The sequence below is a fragment of the Equus quagga genome, chromosome 6 (genome assembly GCF_021613505.1).
Source record: "Equus quagga isolate Etosha38 chromosome 6, UCLA_HA_Equagga_1.0, whole genome shotgun sequence".
Lineage (NCBI taxonomy): Eukaryota > Metazoa > Chordata > Mammalia > Perissodactyla > Equidae > Equus > Equus quagga.
Window position 1 is genome coordinate 84,995,690 of NC_060272.1, and position 20,149 is coordinate 85,015,838.

At 43.8% G+C, this 20,149-nt stretch overlaps 1 protein-coding gene across 7 annotated transcripts in view; it reads left to right on the forward strand.

The window, feature by feature from the left end:
- The window catches only part of FANCC (FA complementation group C), a 256,029-nt gene that overhangs the window by 223,653 nt on the left and 12,227 nt on the right, over positions 1-20,149 (forward strand). For all 7 annotated transcript variants that reach the window (XR_006889046.1, XM_046664110.1, XM_046664113.1 and 4 more), the window contains 4 exons: positions 5,124-5,199; positions 7,511-7,592; positions 9,931-10,105; positions 17,177-17,383. Coding sequence is in view for 6 of the 7 variants with exons in the window: in XM_046664110.1 (XP_046520066.1) it covers positions 5,124-5,199; positions 7,511-7,592; positions 9,931-10,105; positions 17,177-17,383 (540 nt within the window). In the remaining variant the exon portion in view is untranslated. The remainder of the gene's footprint in view (positions 1-5,123; positions 5,200-7,510; positions 7,593-9,930; positions 10,106-17,176; positions 17,384-20,149) is intronic.

Here is a 20,149-nt window from a genome sequence, read left to right on the forward strand (position 1 = left end):
GGCCACAGGCCTACCATTTCTGTGGTGCTTTTCCTGGTCTAGTGCCCGGGTCCACTGCAGCTTCCTGTGAGGTACCCTGTGGTCCCTTGTGATGCTTTCCGGAATTGGACTCAGGAGAGCAGCGCTGTGATGCTCAGCTCTACTAATCCCATACCCCTACGCCAAAGAAACCCCACAGGTTTGAGCAGATGCTTCTGCTTTTAAGGCAATGATAAATATTTATGATGTATTTTTTCCCACCCTCTCTTTCCCTAGGGAAGTTAACTAGACTGTAGACAAACAGAGTTATCAATGGTACCCAGCCTGGAATTTGGGAGGAGAGCTCTGCTGAGAGGCAATGGCTGGCCCTTATACTTATTTTGAGATGTAATTATAAATATCTTTTATCCTCCCTGTACATTCTTTATATTCCCAATTAGGAGCCAGCATCTAGAAAACCTCTCCCTTTGACTCCTGGAACACGCCTAGGTTGGGGTGGAGGACGCTGGTGAAAGAAGTGTTGCTCTATAGTGTTAGTTTGAGTCCGGTTTTCCTGTCTGCCGTGCTCCTGAGTCGCCGTGTTGGCCTTGGCACTATGGATTTGCACTGGAGCTGCAGTCGCTTTCACTTTGGAATAGCACCCTGCCCAGGCTACGTGTGTCTGGTGGTGTGGGGGGCATACGCTGGGTCCTGGTGGAAGGCAGGGCAGGGATCCAAAAAGAAACAAACTCATCGCCCCTCACCTTGGGCTCAGAATATGAGAGCGATAGCCTCTTCCCTCGCAGTGCCTTCCTAGACACGTGCCGTTTCTCTTCTCAGGCTGTTACTGATGGCCTGCCTTTCTAACTGATGGCCGCTCTCCTCACTGATCCCCTGCCTTCCCGAGGGCCCATGTTTAGATTAATCATAATCCTTGATGTACGATGCCCTGTGTCCTATTTGGTCGAGGCATGACCTTCTTTTCTATTTCATTCATTCATTCATATATTTATTCTTAATAAAATGAACTCACTTGTATTCACGTGGTCGTCCTCTGTCCTACAGCCCTGCCTTTCTCCCCCGAGGGAACCACTGTCTTGAATTTATGTTTATCATTCCTTTGCTTTTTCTGAAAATAGCTTGATTGTATATATACGTGATTTCCTAAACCATGTTTTCTTTACTTGTGCTTGTTTTTGCACTTTATAAAACAAACAGCAAACAAGAGGAGCATACTGTCTGCAGTCTTTGAGCCTTGCTTTTCCGCTCAGCATGTTACCAAGATTTTGCTGTGTTGTGTGTAGCTTCGCGGGCTGTTGCTCTGTTGGGAAAGTGTGCCGCAGTGTAGCCATTTTCCGGGGGTGAGCACTGGGGCTTTTTCCAGATTTTGTTTTCTTTTAGAAACAGTGTTGCTCTAAACATTCTAGGATATATGCTTAGGGTGGTTATTAGGCATGCAAAGGTTTAGCTTCTGTAGTTACTGCCAAATTGTTTTCATACGTGTTTGTGCCAATTTACATTCCCCCAGCAGTTTATGAGAAATCCCATTTATCCACATTCTTTCCCGTTGTCAGAAATGTTTATCTTCAGTGCTGCTCATCCTCTTTTTAGCCTTTCCTCTCACCCTTGTTTTATTTGGAGAGCACACTGCAGCTGCGTCAATGTGCCAGTCAAACTAGTAGGCAAAAAACTTATGGTTGTCATGACAAGCCACTTTTTCGGAACTTGCATAATGGCTCAGTACAAACAGCACATGAGTTCAGGTTCTAGGGGCAGAGCATGATAATGCACTGGACTCAGTCTCCCGCGGGTGAGGACTGTACACTCTGAGCAAAATACTTTTTAAAACTATTTGAAGGTGCTGTAGAGCAACCGACAAAGCGATAGTACCTGGAGGGGATTCCCGCCTTGAAAAAGGAGACCACATTGGGTCTTCTCCTAACTTTCCCCCGGGGGCTCTCGTGTGAGGGTCAAGGGAGGTTGAGTGAAGGCTGGGGTGGCCGTACTCCAGGCACAATCTGATTGACTTGAGGTGTCAGGAGACAGAGCTGTGGGCTGTCAGAGGAACGGAAAATAGACGGGACAAAAGGAAACGAATGTCAAAAGATAGACCTAAATCCAAATGTGCCACAAGTACATTAATAATGAAAATTAACCAAATATACTAGTAAAAAGGCAAAAATGTCAGACTAGATAAAAAAACAAGACCCACCTATATGGTGTTTTCAAGAGACCTATTCTAATGATAAAGACACAGATCAATTAAAGTGCAAGGAGGGAAAGAGATATGCTATGCAAATAATCAGCACCAGAAAGCTGGTGTGGCTCTACTAGCAGCACATGGAATAGACTTCAAGACAAGGAGTTTGGGGCTGGCCCAGTGGCACAGTGGTTAACTGCGCACGTTCCGCTTCTCGGCACCTGGGGTTCACCAGTTGGGATCCTGGGTGCCGGGTGTGGCACCGCTTGGCAAAAGCCATGCTGTGGTAGGCGTCCCATGTATAAAGTAGAGAAAGATGGGCATGGATGTTAGCTCAGGGCCAGTCTTCCTCAGCAAAAAGAGGAGGACCGGCAGTAGACAGCTCAGGGCTAATCTTCCTCAAAAAAAAAAAAAAAGACAAGGAGTTTGACCAGAGATAGAGGGACATTCCATAATGGCAAAATGGCCAGGTCACCAAGAGAAATACCAATTATAAATGGATATGTGCAACAGAGTTGCAAAATACATGAAGCAAAAACTGATAGAAGTAAAAAGAGAAAGAAACAAATCCACAGTCACATATAAAATACTTAGGAGTGAATTTAACAAAAGGTGTATAAGGCCTCCACACTGAAAACTGTGCAACATTGCTGAACAAAACTAAGGAAAACTTAAATATGTGAAGAGGGAAACCATATTTGTAATTATTAAGATGCCTCTTCTCCCCAAATTGATCTATTGATCCCGGTCAAAATCCCAGCAGACTTTTCAAAGTGGAAATTAACAAGCTGATTCTAAAACTTATGTTGAAATGCAAAGGACCTACAATAGCCGGAACAATTTTGAAAAACAAAAGCAAAAAAAAAAAAACCAATCCGAGGACTCACACTCCCTGATTTCCAGACTTGAAGCTAGAGGAATTAAGGCGGTGAGGTCTTGGCAGCAAGACATAAATCAGTGGAACAGAATAGAGTCCGGAAGTATATCTAGATCCAGATAACCATGTGTAGTCCATCCGCTATGTCTGTGGCCGATTGGTTTTTGACAGAGATGCCAAGGCAATTCAAGGGAGAAAGGAAATTCTTCCATGGATGGTGCTGAAACAACTGGATATCCATACAGGAAAAAATGAACCTCTACTTACGAAACACAAACATTAATTTGAATGGATCATAGACTTCAACATAAATGCTGAAACTGTAAAGCTCCTAGTAGAAAACGTAGGAGAGGATCTATGTGTGTGTGTGTGTGAGGAAGACTCGCCCTGAGCTAACATCCCTGCCAGTCTTCCTCTGTTTTATGTGGGATGCTGCCACAGCGTGGCTTGACAAGTGGTGTGAGGTCTGCACCCAGGATCCGAACCTGCGAACCCTGGGCTGCCGAAGCTGAGCGTGCACACTTAACCACTCTGCCACTGGGCCGGCCCCACGAATATCTTTTTGACATTGGTAGAACCTAAGATTTCTTAGAAGGGATGCAAAAAAGCACTAACTGTAGGAGAAAAATGGATAAATTAGACTTCACCAGAATTAAAAACTTTTATTCTTTGATAGACATTGTTGCAAAAAGGAAAAAGCAAGCCACCAGCTGGGAGAGAATATTTTCAATGCATGTATCTGACAGAGAACTTGTGTCCAGAATATATGAAGTTCTCTTACAACTACCTAAGAAACAACTCAGTTTTAAAAAATAGACAAAAAAGACTTAAATACACACTTCAAAAAAGATATATAAGTTGGCAATAAACACATAAAAATTGTTCAACATCATTTGCCATCAGGAAAATGCATAGTAAAGCCATGAGGAAGCAACGTTTCACACCCACTAGAATGGCTCAAATTAATAAGATTCACAATACCAAGTGTTTGTGAGTGTGTGGAGCAACTAGAATTCTCATCAATTGCGGTGGGAGTGTGAAATGGTACGATCACTTTGGAAAACTAGATAGCAGTTTCTCATAAAGTTAAACAAGCGTCTGTTCCATCATCCAGTAATTCCATTCCTATAGTATTTACCCAAGAAAACTGAAAGCACATGCCCACAGAAAGATGTAAATATGAATGCTAATTGCAGCTTTATTCACAATAGCCTCAAAATGGAAACAACCCAAATGTCCATCAATAGGAGAATGAATAAATGGCTTATGGTATATTCATATAATGACTATTTCTAAGCAATAAAAAAAGAGTGAACTACTTATACACAATAACATGGATGAATCTCAAAAAAAAAACCCTCAAGCCAAAGAAGCCAGACACAAAAGAATACATACTCTATGGTTCTATTTATATGAAATTCAAGGATAAGCGAAGCTAATCGGTCTTGCTGAAGTCAGTATATTGGCTGCCGTGGTAGAGTGGAGCCACAGGGGAACTTTTCGAGGTGAGAGAATTGTTCTGTGTCTTGATTGGGGGGTAGTCACATGGATTTACATATCTACCAAAACTTATCAAGTTTGGGCTTTACACTTAAACCTGTGTGCTCCACTGTTTCTAGATCTTACCTCAAGTTTTTACTAAAGCGCTTGAAAGCGTCTGTGCCTTCTGAGGGCACTTTGACGCTCAGACTGCTGTGAGCAGTGCTGTTGTTTCCCACTGCAGCTGTTGCTCAGAGCCCATGCTGGAGCAGCTCGCATCGCACAGCTGCCTTGGGAACTCTCACTTACAGGGAAGATGTATGTGTGCAGTCAGGTTCATGGAAGGTAAAGAATTGACGTAAGGACATCAAGAGTATAACTTCATTTTCCTGAAATTCCAAAAGGTGGTTTTTAAAAGGTTCTTCTTTCTGGAACATATTTACGAAGTTGTTGAAAACATCTTTTTAAAAAATAAGTGTTTAAGAAAACACTCTGACCCTGTTAGTAGTATTGGGGGTTTTTTGGCAGATGATGCAAGCATTTGTATTTTCTTAGCACCCTTTCTAATCCTAATGTCCATGCTATTTTGAACTTTCTGTTCTATTGTAGTTTAAGTTTGCCCTGAGGACCTACTTTCCTTATGCTTCGCCATCTCTTGTCACGGCGCTACTCCAACACCCGAAAGGTATGTGAGGTTGGTTCTGCCTGTATTAAATAATTCTGGGGAAGAGTACTGACAAATCCTACCCCTCCCTCCCAGTCCCTGGTCTGTGAAACAGGGGAAGTGGAATGGTCATCTCTAACATCCTTCTAGCTCTCACGCCTCACATTCTGTGGATTTTGAAATGAGCATTTGCTTGACTTTCCAGTTATAATCACACAAAAGGAAAAAAAAAATGCCTCTAGTTAGGTTTTGATAGTCTGCTCCAGATAACACAAGGCCTCTGCTGGGGCCAGCCAGGTCTACCTGGATGCCAGGAATAGGCTAAGACCTGGCTGAATTAGAGTAAAACAGTACATTTATTTGTGTTTCATTCTTTCTACTCTGTGCCCCTTATTGCAGAAGAAAACATAAAATGATGAATGAAGCCAAAGAAATTTAGGGGAAATTTCTCCTAACCAAGCCAAGGGAAGGCTTTTGAAAGAGTTCAATAAGTATGTTAGACCACAGCCTTCTCTGATGGCATCTGCCAGCCTTCCAAAGGCCAGATCCACTTGGGGAAGCAATCGTTCCATCCTTAATTCAACTGGTGTTGACCTGTTAACATGCCTGCGAGCTTGTGTTGAAGGAACATTTCGGAAATAGATAATAAAGTCATCCTTTCCCTCTGAAGCCTGAAGTCTGTAAAGAGCCACATGGACACAAGCACAGACTCTGCCGTAGACGGAGGCACTCTACCTGACGTGGAAGGAAGGAGGAGAGGGAAGAGCAAGATGACATAGCAGTAGCAGCAACGTTTCCTTTTTATGCCGTGTTTTCCCTGACTTCTTCCTGAGACTTGAGGAAGTAGATTCATTTGAGGAAAACAGACGATTCAAAGTTTCAGAGTAGTTTACAAAATCCAAATTTCTCTTCCTTTTTCTAAAAGATATAGGTTCTCACCCAGAGGGACCTGTCTGACACTGCCCTCTCAGACTCAAGAGGTAGAGGGGACGCTGGGCCGGGGCAGTCTCTGCTCAGCAGTGTGGCGGCTGACCTGTGGGAGCACAGCAGGGGAACTTTCTACAGCAGGACAGACAGTCGGTAACTCTCTCTCGCGCGTGCCTCACAGCTGAAGGCAGGTCACAGAGCCCAAGGCCAGCCCATGCGAGAAGCTGAGTGAGCTCCAGAAAAAATGCTGGAGTTCTTTTTTAAGTTTGGAAATCCATAAACAAAAGATGAAAGTGGTCTCTGGGCATGAACTCAGCCTGTTTACCTTTTCTTTTCTGTGATTGTCCTAGATTTATGTCCAAAAATAAATAAGTAAATTCAAGCAGAAGTACAAGAAACCCCTATGCTAGTTTCTAGAATGGTTTTCTCTGTATTACTTTCAGAAAAAATAAATGTTATATTCACAAATTGAAGTGTTTTTTTAATAGTAGTATCTTCTATTCATCAGAAGTTGATTTCATGCCCACTGTGAAGTCCTGTGGGTATAAAAGATGGATCACTTATGAGCCCTGACTATCCAGCAACTGCAAGTAGGGAGACATAAAATAAGTATCTAAAGAACTCATACACTGAAGAAAATGAAAATGCCTTCACAGGCTGCAGATCAAGAGTCTGGGCATTCGGAGGAGGGAGGAAGAAGACGCAATCTTTAACCTGTAATGTTTGTGGAGCTCTGTCACTTGCATTATCTTCCTCTGTATTAGTTACAGAATCTGTCACTACATGGACATGTGGTAACAACGTTTTTCAGATGTTGTTCAGAACTGCAGATACCTACATGCTCAGATGTGTTTAAGACCACAGGATAACTGTGAAGCCAGAAAAACTACTCCAGAAAAGACATTTGTTTGTATCATACCATGCATTTTTATTATCTGGCCTTTTCTTTACTATAAACCTGAAATCATTCTGAATTCATCACAATCATAGAAAAACAGTTGGGCAGGCCATTCCTACTTCCTTGTTGACTATTTTATTACAGTCTCCTTGTATTTTTAAATCACCAATTATTAGTGATGGGGCGGGGGCGGTAGGTAGAAAAGGAAAAACCCAGGGCTTCTGCAACACAGCATTTCTAGATCCCCAGGTGGGCAGCCTGTGCAGTCTGTCTGCTTCCGTGGCTCAGGGCCAAAGAGCCCTTGAAGTTAGTTCTGTGCAACACTGAGGGATCCTTCTTCCCACGCCTAAGAGATGGTGCTGGCTGGGAACAGCATGAGAGCGGTGGTGTGGGTTCCATGGACCAGGAAAGAAAGGCCTTTTCCACAAAACTCTTCCCATCTTAGCTGCAGATGATTCCTCATACGTTGACTTTTCTTCAGTTCATCTCCTCTCTCTCCACCCACAGATATCCCACAGGGACTCTGGCACCAGTCACTGCAACATATTTCAGAAATGCTCAGAGAAATAGTTGAAGACCAGACTCACGGGTAAGCAAACACCGCGACTCCTCGGTCTGCTTCACACATGATTTCTCGGGATCCCTATCTTCCCTTTGAGCAGGGCTGCCAGAGAGGTGCTGTTGGTCTGTGACCATCCCCAAGCAGGGAAGCACATTGCTGAGTGAGAAGTGGAGGAGGCAGAGGCCACACACATCCCTTTGAGCAGCTCAGAATGAAAAGGCATGCATCTGTAAATGCCTTTTAGAAACTGTGCTGAGGAACGGCTGGTATTAGAGTTTGAAATGTACAAGCACAACAGTACAAGGACTAGCCCTGGGGAGGAAGCAGGGCCGTGCTATGAGCCCCGGCCAGGCGGGAGGGCCCCTCGCTGGCCCTGTTTCTCTCTGTTCCTCCGCTCTCTCGGGAAGGATGCTCTACACATCCTTTTCCTGCACAGTAGAATGAAGTGTTTCTTTTTCCTCCTCTTTCTAATAAATATTTGCCAAAAATTAGAAAATCCATTCTAACATAAATTAATTTCTAACATTATGATATCAAGTACCCTCTTATATGTGTTATTTTCCTAAAAGCATTCACATTGAGGCTCTGCTAAGTTCTTTGTAATGTAACACCCTTCAGCTTTCTCTTAACTTCCTTGCTTTTAGAGTATAAGTATTTTATTCATTGTCTATACTAGCCTACTAAGACTGTCTTTATTTGTTCCTTTTGCTGCTTTTCCTGCTTGAAATTCTTTGTAATCTCGTCACTGAGCCGTCACAGATTATGTGGTGCTCTTATGCTTATGCTCACTGATGGAGATTTGGGTACTAGTCACTTACTCCTACCCTCCCCCACCAAGATTCGTACCAATAGAAGAGACAAAAAGAACTGACAGCCAGCTGGGAATCAGAGTACTGCCATGCTAATGACCTTCCACTCCTTGGCAGCTCTTGGCACACCCTTTCTGGTCATCTCTGTTGAAGAGCAGGACCTGGACCCAAAACTTCACGGGACTCGTACCTAACCTCGATCTGCCTGAACTAGACCTCGGGGTCTACCTGCAGGGAGGGTCTGTGAGCGGGTTAGGCCCTTTCTCAGCCAGCCACATGGGACTGCCTTGCACACTCAGTTACTGGTAGAAAAGAGGGAAAGTGGCCAGGCCCATCTCTGCAAGGCAGGCCGTGAGCCCCGATCCAGGTGTGATGCCCACTTGGGGAAGGAAGCATGAGGGGCTCCTGCTGCTCAGCTGACTCGTCCCTGAGGTCTTCAGGGAAGAGACCCTGGGAACCTGTTCCTTGCTTTTGGGACAAACGCAGCCCACCACTAACGTGACCCATGGAGCATCAGCTCTCCCTCTTTGGGGACAAGTGACTAAGATTAATGCTCGCCTGCCTTCCTTTTCTCTCCATTGTTCTGTAAGCTAGGTCTCAGGACCTTTCCTTACGTGTCCTTGGGGAGGGCTTGGACAGGAGGAAAGCAGGGACAGGAGGTGAGCACAGGGCTTAGAGTGTGGGGGCTCCATGGGCCAAGCAGAGGGATACAGACCCAGAGGCAACAAAGACAGCACTGGAGGAGGGGCCCGGAACTCTCTTGTTCTGGGAGCTTCTCCAGCTCAGAAGGCAAGTTCTGATGTAACTTGATCTCAGGCCAGATGTGAAACTGCTGAGACTGGCGCTGGGTGAAGTTAATGGGTCTACTCTTTAAACAGCTATTGGAACTCCCAGTTCCCACTGTGACAAAAGGATGGCTTCACAAAAGCTTTAACTTTTCAGCATTGATGTAGACGTGATGACAGGAAAGAATATAAAATACAGCTCATTAAAAATTCATACTTGCCAAAATACCAACCAGAACCTTGTGTTTTGTCAGAAAGGAAATAGCACATGTTTCTGCCTGCGTCCCCGTGTCCCTTCTCTGGGCTCCATCTGGACCCCAGGGAGTGCCCTCACTTCTTGTTCTGGAGCTACCTGGGTGGCTGCCGAATGGCTGGGAGGCCCCCTCTCCACAGTGGCCCAGCTGTGTGGGCCACGCAGCAGGCAGAGGCAGGCCTGCTGGTTCTCATCCTACGTCATTCCTGTTTGTCGTGGGCTAAGATCCTCCTTTCTCAAAGGCCGGTACTCACTCAAGGTCCCTGGATGTAAAGACTTAAACGTCTGAAGTCCTCAGGGCACATGGGGTTTTAAGAGGCATGCCTTTGAAGGTCCTGTGATGGGTTCACAGTAGCACTGTGTGGTCTTTTTCTGAGTCTCACTTGTATTCCTTGCAAGTTGTACTTCAGTGGATAAGAACAATTCAGCCAACTGTTCACAGACATTACAGTTGCTCTAAGAGCCGAAAGGAAGAAGGAACGAGTTACCCACTGCGCTGTGTTTTGGTTCTGTTCCAGGTCCTATGGAGGCCCCTCTGACTGCTGGTTTGCATTCATTCACTTTGGAGGATGGGCTGATGTCGCTGCTGAGCAGTTACTGAGGTCAGAAGCTGATCCCCCTGAAGCAGTGCTGTGGCTCTTGGCCTTTAGCTACAGCCCACGTGACGGGAGTCAGCAGAGGGCACAGACCATGGTGGGTGGCAGGACTCACTGCGTGTGGCGTTCAGGGTCCGTCTCGCAAGAGCTGAAGCGGTCCTGCAGGAAGGGCCCTGTGGCGGTTTTGGCTTTCCCCGCTCTGACCCACCAGGCACCTGAGTGCTGAGCACTCCCGGCCTTCATTGGGGGAGCCGTAGGTGACACCCTGGATGAGTGAGTGCATCCTGGACTTATGCTCGGAGACATTCTCCTGCCTTCACAGAGGACTGGAGACCAGACCCTGCCACTCACCTCTCCTGGGAAGCACCAAGCAGATGGGATGCAGCACTCCTGTCCCCTAGGCCATTCTGTCTGTTCTCGCTCAGCTGCTGCCTGCCCTCCTTTACAGACGCGGAATGCCCTGCAGGGTCTGCCACTTCTGAGGAGTATTGTCCTCTCTCTGATCAGCAGCCTGGCCATGTCTGCTTCTGTCTTGACTTACTGCTTTCTTGGATCAGTCAACAGATCCTCACATTACCGGCTTTGTTTAGAATTCTTACTAGAGTAATCACATGATATTAACCACTTAGCTTCTGAAAAAGGACGTGATCATTTCCTAAATAACAGAGCAGCTAAGTATAGGACTGGCTAACTCCCTGTGGCAAAGACAGTTGTTATTTTATGTGGCATATAATAATTACGGGAAGCAATGCTTTGATTAAAAGCATTGGCACCTCCCTTGCAAACATTTATTTGCTGGTTTTAAAACTTCAAGTGCCAGCACTTTTTGCTGAGTTTAATAATTAAAGGGAGCAGGTTTCTTTATGTAGAGAGCAGTGCTCCTGTTTGCTTGATATTTTCTGTTGTTTGAACAAAGCAGAGACCAGTACAGCTCTGCCGCTGTGTTACGTATTTAAAGGCTTGCATGTCAGGGGAAAGAAAGAGACAATATCACAGGTCCCCATGAAACAATGTTTAACTTTCCTTTTAACAATGGTGACAGTTAAAGAACTGTAGGCGAATGCAGAGAATTAAATAGCTGTACGAAAAACCTCAGCATCTGTGATTAAGGACCTGATAAAAACAATATAGGAAATTTATTTTGATAAAACATAAAATCCTTATCCTTCTTGTAGACTACTCAAAGAAGAAACCTTTTATAATTTTTTTAGTCAAGAATAGACTAAAAGTTCAGGAAAATTATCTTTTTTTAAGAAAGAGGAGACCAAGTTTTAATTTTGTACCAGTTTACTTTTGACCTTAATACTTATTTATTTAATTGGGTTTACTTTAATCTTAGCCAACTTAATTAGGCATAAAACTCCTCAGGGTTTCACCCTTATAAACCTTTTGTCACTTACTTTTTTATATTTAGAATTTGTCCCAGGTTTCCCTTTTTTCCCCTTCTAGTACCTTAGGACAAATTTATCTTTCTTTAACTCAACAGGCAAAAATACTTTCATTTTTTTATAGCTTTTTTACTGAAAACATATGTTTTATTTTTCTTGTATACAAAGGTTTTTTCTTATTAATTTTTAGTAGCTTTAATTACATATGTTAATTAGACTCCTTAACCCTTAGAAACCTTAATTTTCAAGTGAAAACCAAGTAAGCAATTATAAACTTTCTTTTACATTAGCGTTCTCTGGCTTGACAAATTTACAAATACCTTTTATAATTTTTAGAAATATGTTACTTTATAGTAATAAAATACAAGGTGTGTTTATTAATAGACCCAAACACTTTTTAGTTTCTCTGTAATAAGAAGCCAAAAGTAGATAAACTTAGACATGTTCAGCAGTAACGTTTCAGTGTTCCATCCTATTCAAAAATGACCCAGATATTCAACAGGTTTTGTCATTTAACTTAACTTAAAACTTTAGAGTTTTACTAAGTTATCAAAAAAGATTTCGGAAGTTATTTTTTAAGTACACAGATCATAAAACATAATTATTGTTAAAACGTTCCTCCAAAAACTTTGTCTTTTTACATTTATTTGGTTTACCCATTCTCAATAATTATATTTAGATCATCTACAAAAACCTCATGAGGCATCTAACATGAGCTGTTATACCAAGTTATTTATTTTTTGCTGAAGAATTTTGTAACAGAGAGAACATGAGCTCGTTTGACCTGTAAACCCAGCTGTATGTCTGCATCGTATCCGATGCTGATAGCTTTGAGGACATGCATATTTTAAATCAAACCAGCAAACTTAAACCGGCTTTTATTTACCAAAGATCATTTTATATCATGTTGGATAACTTTGTCTTTTAGAAGGTTCTGTATGTTAGTTAAAGACTACATTCCATTATGAGAGGTTTTGAATCCTCTCTTTTAAGGATGACCCCCAAGGTGGACTCATCTGAAACAGAGGCTCCCCAGAGTGGCCATTACGACTCCAAATTGTCTCAAAGGTTTACTTATTTTCACTTGTTTAATTTTAGATCAGGAATTTTGGGGGAGTTGAAGTGGCGAATCTGTGAGAGAGAAGCAGCAGATTTGGCTTCGGCTGCTGGCATCTTTAATAATTTGATTATTTTCTCTTAAAGAGGCAGTAAAAGTATTTCTGATTTCATTTAGAAGCCTCAAAAGATTAAAAAAGGCTTCCCGTTGTTGTAGCTGGTTTTTTCCAATTGCATACATCAGTTTGGGTAAACTGAAATTGCCCCATTTTGGCCATTTTAAAGTGAGATCCCCTTTAGCATGTTTAATTAACATAGCCTAAAGGGTGAATTTACATGCTCTTACAGTATCAGGCAGGGGAAACGTTCCTCCGTGACACAGTGTTTATCCCCACAACATAATCTCTAATATAATCAGGCAAAAGAGATGTAATTATTTTACATAAGGCCCATTTAGATATACCAAGTTTTACAAACCTTTATTTTAATTTTTTTAACTCTTATACTTTTAATTATAACTTATATTAGAATTTCATTAACAAGTTACGGTGTTACAGTGTTGTGTAGGGGAAGCATTCCCAGCTGGACGTAACATTTATTCCCAGAGAAAACATCCAGGCAAAGTTGACATAACCTCTTCATATAATGTTAGTGTAAACCTTTCATTTTTATAGTCTTATCAACCTGAGCAGCCTAACTGTTGCCCCAAGCAGTTGTTGGTCAGGTTTCTCACTGGGATTTCTGCCTTCTGACATTTAAAAATTTTTTTTCAAACTGGGGTGAATGGAACGGGTTTGTCTGATGTCCTTTAATGTTGGGGGGCCACAAGGGGGTCCCTTTAGCCCATTTCACCTTAGGCAGTGTTTCATTAAAACCTTTGTTTTAACTTTATTTATATCTGTTCTATTGATCCCATTTTCCTTTTTAATGACTAAAGATCTTCATCCTGTTGGGCTGAGTCCTGTCTCTTCTCTTTCTGATTTCTCTTTGTTAACTTAACATTTCATTAGCATCTATAAAACCACAAGAAGAAGCTGAGACCCCAAGTTTGATTAAGTTTTTAAGACTAGTCATTGTGTTTTCCTTTTAACTTGGTCTTTTCAGAGGGAGCAGTAAAACAGCTGTTTACCACGAGAGCTCTCCAAAAATATTTTAACTTAAGGATCTGTTGTTTGGCCATTTTCTCTCCGGAGTTTAAAGAATATTGTGGCCATGCAGTGTTACAAAAGAAAATCATCCCTTTTAGACATTGGCTTATGATTATAATTAGCCCATCTACTCAGAATCAGCCCCAGTTGGCTCTGCTTGGGGGCAGACAGCGTGTTTCCCATTCTGATACACAGAGACAGACAGACACACAGATCCAGACACCAGTGAACCGGTTCCCAGATTGAGGGTAGAACGTCCTACAACTGTTCCAACTGTTCCCACTCTGAATGCGCACCCAGACGCCCCCCCCCCCCCCCCCCCCCCCCCCACCATGAACGGAAAGGACCCCAGCTGAGGGAAAGGAAGTTCACAGGCGTCCCCGAGCCGACTGGTCCTATATCAGATGGAGTCCGTTGACTCACCAGAGTGAAGAACAAATCAACAAACAAATAAAACCAAATCTAGAGCCCGTTTCCTTGCCATAAGTAGATGTGCCTAGGGTTATCGTGCCAGGCCAGATGGAAAGTACTGGGGACAGTCCCAAGGGCAGATCACCTAGGCAGCTGCTGGACTGCTTCCCAGGAAATCCCAGTCAGCCCGGGGCCGTGGAGCCACAGGCAAGAGCTCCCTGGCTGGCTCGCCAGATTGTTACTGCCTACAAACGTAGGTTCTTTACCCACCACCCAAGAGGGCCCAAATAAAAACTGGAACGCCAGGCTTGTGGCAAGGAAAGGGTTATTGTTTCAGATGACATCAGCCAGGAGACAAGAGTGAGCCCTCAAATTTGTCTCGTCTCCCAAAAGAGGGGCAGTGAGGGGTTTTAAAGGTTTGTGAGGAATGTGGCTGCTTGTAGATGGCGGGGGGAGTCAGCGGCCTTGCTGGTCGGAGCTTTCCCACCAGCCTGCATTAGGCCTTGGGAGGCTGCTTGCAGGGAGGAGGAGATGATAAGGAATCCAGGTGGGCAACCTTGGCTGTTTGTGTCCATGGCGGATAGTGGATTCTGGAGCCAGGGAGTGAGTGGGGCAAGAGTGCTTTGGTTTGAATCCCGTATGTGCTAGGTTTAATGTAGGGGAACTGATATCAGGGCTAGTATCATTTCTACTAGTTAACTTGGTCCTTTTTTTTTTTTAATGAAACCTATGCATAGTCCTTACTCTGGGGATGATTTGGCATCTGGATGAAAATGGATGAGCCCACTCAGATTGGTTTAGTTCCCGTGTGTCATTTCCTTCCTGGCTGTTCTGTTGGAGGTAGCCACCGCCTTGTGATTGGAGCCATGCCTCACATTTGTGATCCTAAGGCCCTTCCTCATCCGTGGGGCCCAGCTCGAGGCACCGGTGTGTGTGCCCGCCCGGGAACGAGTGTGCCCAGGTCCCTAGTTTAACTAGTAGTGTATGCCTCTTGCTCTCCTGAGTTTCGTGAGCTTCAATCTCTTCGATGGTCTGTTGGGTGACTTGAGAAACAAACTGTGAACTGCTTTTGAAAACGTGATTGTTGTGAGATTTGATGAACTTGACAGTATCTGTGCCTTTGCCTTAAAAGGCATAATTAAACCACAGTTACTCGCTCAGCCCTGACAGTGTACTGTGCTGGAGTCGTCATCTTGCTAGCCATCCTAGAGGTTCAAGAAGGGGAGACCAAAAAGCGGCTGTCCCTGCCTGGGATGGGTACTGCCACACAAAAACCTGCCTTCTCTCTGTAAGACACGTTCACTGCCAGCCAGCGTCCATCTTCTTTTGCTAGCTTTGAACTGGATCATGATTAAAATAAAAAACGTCTATGTTTGTATCCCTTAAGAATTAGGCAAGGGTTCCCACTCTTTAATGCTGTTGTTCCACTTCTAGGAATTATGCTAAGGAAGCAATTAGAGATCCATGCAAAGATTTATGTGCAAGATTATCATCACAGCATTATTTGTAATTGCAAAAATTGGAAATGGCCTAAACTTTGAATAGTAAGGAGATTGGCTAAATAAATTGTGGTGTATTCTAACCGTGGAATAGCATTCTACCACGAAAAATCATGTTCTCAAAGAATCTGTGCTCTAGAGATGGTAAATCGCTTATCGCGCATTGTGAAGAGAAAACTGTAGATAAAACATTATGTAGTGCGTGCTGTGCTCACGGTGCATAGAAAAAGGACACGAAGGATGTCAACCTAGTTTTTAATAATGTGTCTCTTTGGATGGAGTTATAGGTCATTTTTTTTTCTTTTTACTTTTTTCAAATCTTATACAGTGAGCATATATAAATTTTCATAATGCAAGATAAAAAGTAATACTTAGAAAAGAGAGCTTATGTCTTTCTCCTGAAAAAATTAGAAAGCATTTAAAGTTATTGGCATTTCAGCTGGAAGCTTGTGGACATGGAAGGCATTTGAAGGGAGGAAATAGAGAGGAAGACGACCATGTCTTAGGGAGGATTGGACACGGATAGAAAAGCAAACGCCAGTTAAAAGGAAAATGGACATGAAGGCATAGCTTGAAGCCCTGACATTTTTGCAGCCCCATTGAGATGGCAAGATGGTCTTGGGCTCCCACAGATGCCATCTGACGAGGGCAGGCAGGGCCCAGCTGAGGGGAGAGAGGTGCTGAGAGAGCGGCCCTCCCTGTTGGATGGCTGCCATTCTCCATGGAAGAGCCCCATGGCGCAGTTTCTCACGGTCTCGTACTGTGGTCACAATAGCTCGCACAGCACTCCTAGTGTACTGGAGTTTATGACAGACTTCATTGAATGCGGCCTTAACTTCCAGGAAGAAAACAACTCACACAAAATCCATAAAATCAGTCATGAGAATTCTCAGAATAGGCTGGGTCTTCTTTGGAAAATGACGGAACAGAGCTATTCATGAGTTCCATGTAGTATTTTGGATCTATGGCTTTCAGTTTTTGCTTTGTTTTCCAAGTCAACTTGAAGTACCATTTTTATAGCAAGCAGAAATCTCAGCATGAAATAAATATTTTTTATGCAAAAACAACCCACAGCCCTGTAACAATCACCATTATTATGTGGATTCCACAGACTTGTGACCTCTGCTTGAGCTTTAAACATGTATGGACGACTGTCCCAGTGTTTAAAACAAAACAAATGGGTATGTATGTGTGTGTGTGTGTTTCCTCCCCCCAAAGATAGCAAAAGGCAAAAGGCAGACCTCATTCTTATCAGAACATGGGCTCAGCGGAGGTCCAGTGCATGGGGCTTTGATTGATTTGTGGCTGTGATGGTGAGTGAGTCTTCAAGGAGCCTTTTGTCCTTTTTCCCACAATATAAAAATCCGACTACATTCTGCTGAGGACTTTTCTCCATTTCCTTTCATACAAAAAAAGGTCTGTTCCTGGCATGGTGCCCTACTGCTTAGTGAGCAAGACAAAAGAAAGTCAAGAAATTTCCATTTTGCCCATTTGGGTTTGTGTGGGGCAGTGTATAAACTCAGACATGGGCCGCCTCTGTCTGTCCTCCCTCCGGGGCCAGTCGTCTCCTCTTTCTGGGGCTTGCTTCAAAATACTGAATGACTCCCAGGACCGCGCATGTTCTAACTCTTCCCTAATCTCTTCCCTTTGTAATTACCCTTCCTAGGAGGAGGTGAAGGCAGTGCTCGGCCGCCTCCTGAAGCTGCTCAGAAGTCCAGGCTTCTCGGCCAGGGATGTGCAGGCAGCAGCTGGACAGAGCCGAGAAGAAGCCCCCAGGCCACTGGAGTGTGGACCGCTGATCAGGCGCCTCCTCCTGAACTTCCTGCTCTGGGCTCCTGGAGCCCACGCGATTGCCCAGGAAGTCATCACCCTTGTAAGTCTCCCTTTCTCTAGCCTTCTCGTTCTCATCCACATTCCAGGTGTAGGGCAGGTTATCCACCAGAGGGCCCTGCCCTTGACGAGTGCGTGTACCAGGATGCAGTCCGAACATGGATGGACAGGCGGTGAGGCTGACCACTGAGATGGACCCCAGAGCCTGCCCTTCATAACACTTTCATGTCGCAGAAGAGAAGATGGAGGCTCAAAGACAGGTGGTGACGTCTTGTAGGTCACAGCTTGCTGCTGGCGGGGTCAACGCTTCCGTGAGGATGTGCCACTGCAGCAGCTCACAGAATTTGGTTTGTTAACTTAAAAAAATGTTTGCTAATTACAAAGAATTCCTTCCGGAAGCCCAGCTGACATGAGGGGTAAAGAACGGTCCAAGTCAAAAGTGAGCACCATTCATGACACTGGGTTAGGCAATGAGTTCTTGGATAATGTCACCAAGGGCACAGGCAACAAAAGGAAAAAAACAGATAAATTTAACTTCATCAAAATTGGAAATTTTTGTACATCAAAGGACACTATCAAGAGAGTGAAAAGACAACTGACGGAAGGGGAGGAAACTATTTTGAAATCATATATCTGATAAGGGTTTAATATCCAGAATATATAGGGAATTCTTACAACTCACAACAACAAGAACTCTATTCCAAAATGGGCAACGGATTGAATAGACATTTCTCCAAAGGAGATCTATTAATGGCCAGTAAGCACATGAAAAAATGCCCGACACATCAGCCATCAGGAAAATGCTAATCAAAACTACAGTGATGTACCACTCCACACCCACTAGGATGGCACTGTAAACAAAACCAAACCCGACGGAGGTTTCCGCGCGTTGGGACAGATGTGGGGAAATTGGAACACTCATGTTATATTTCCAGCTGGCAATGTTAAAATGGTGCACCCACTGTGGAGAAGAGTTCAGTGGGTCCTCAAAAAGTTAAGCATAGAATTACCGTATGAACCAGCAATTCTTCTTTTGTGTGCACCCCACAGAATTAAAAGTAGGAACTCAAACAGATGCTTCTCCACCCGTTCATAGCAGCGTTATTCACAACAGCCAAAAGGTAGAAACAACCCAGATTCCATCAACAAATGAACGGATAAACAAAACGTGGTCTATACATATAATGGGATATTTTCCAGCCTTAAAAATGAATAAAGTTCTACAACATGGGTGAACCTTGAGAACATTATGCTAAGTGAAATAAGTCAGACACAAAGGACAACATATTGTATGATTCCACTTATATGAGGTGCCTACAATGGGCAAATTTATAGAGACAGAAAGTAGAATAGAGGTTACCAGGGGCTGGGGGGTGGAGAGAGGGATCAAGAGTTAGTGTTTAATGGGGTACAGAGTTTCTGTTTGGGATAATGAAAAAGTCCTAGAAACAGATGGTGGTGATGGTTGTACAACATTGTGAATTTACTTCCTGCTAGTGAACTGTACACTTAAAAATGGTTAAAATTGCAAATTTTATATTATGTATATTAGCTACACTAAAAAGAATGCTCATCTCAAAAAAAAAACCACCAACATGCTGGTTCTTAGAGCTTTTGTTTCTGTTTTGGCTCATTTTGTATTGACGTGTAATATACATACGGAAAATGTACAGCTTGAATTTTCACCAACCAGAAACATCCCTGAAACCAGCCACCAAATCAAGAAAGGAATGTTTCCAGCCCCCAGAGGGCCCCTCCTCTTCCTTTCCAGGGCAGGTTCTGTTTGAACGTGAATATGAGGAAAGTCCCAGTGACACGTGGGACTGCCAAGAACGGCAGACACCAGCGCCCAGGAGGTCCTCCCCAGTCTTGGTGGAAGTGTGGGCGTGGAGCAGGCAGGCCAGGCAGCCGCCTGTCAGTGCCGCCTCTCAGGCTCAGACAGAACGCCTCCCGCGAGCCTGGGCGTGGCCAAGAGCAGAAGAGGACTCGCCTGTCAGGTGCTGGGGGCCGTCTCCTCAGGGCCCATCCCGGCACAGCGGTCTGTTGTATACTTGTGTGAAGTACACTCCCAGCCCCTGTGGGATGGGAGAACTCCATAGGTGAGAGCTGAGAAATGCCCGTACGTCCACAGAACTTCGTATCAACTTTCTCCTCAGCCAGGTGATCAAGGTCAACATCAGCAGGGATGTCATGTTGACAGTGGTACCCTGGATATGATGCGATGAAAATGGCACTTTACCTCTATAGTATTCCTCCTCAAAACCTACAACCCCATCCTCAAACAAAAAGAGGAAGATTGGCAATAGATGTTAGCTCAGGGCCAGTCTTCCTCACGAAACTAAACAAAAAACCTACAACCCCAGTCTAATAATGCGAAAAACAATTGCCAAACCCCAAATGAGGGACATTCAACAAAATACCTGACCAGCTCTCCTCAAAACTGTCCAAGTCATCAAAAACCAGGGGAGTCCGAAAACTGTCACAGCCCAGAGAAGCCTGAGGAGACATGACAGCTGAGTGTCACATGGGGTCCCGGACGGGGTCCTGGGACAGAGAAAGGATGTCAGAGCAACACTGAGAGGTCAGAAAAAAGTCTGGTTTTGAGTTAATAAAAAGGTATCAATATTGGTTCATTCATTGTGACAAATGTACCATACTAACATAAGATGTTAATAACAGGAGAACTCTGTGAGGGATATGGGCTCTCTCTTTATTACCTTTTTGGTAAAATTCTAAATCTAAAACTGTTCCAAAATTAAAAGTTATTATGAAAAGTCAACAGCAGACATTTTTGAATCATGCAAGTGTT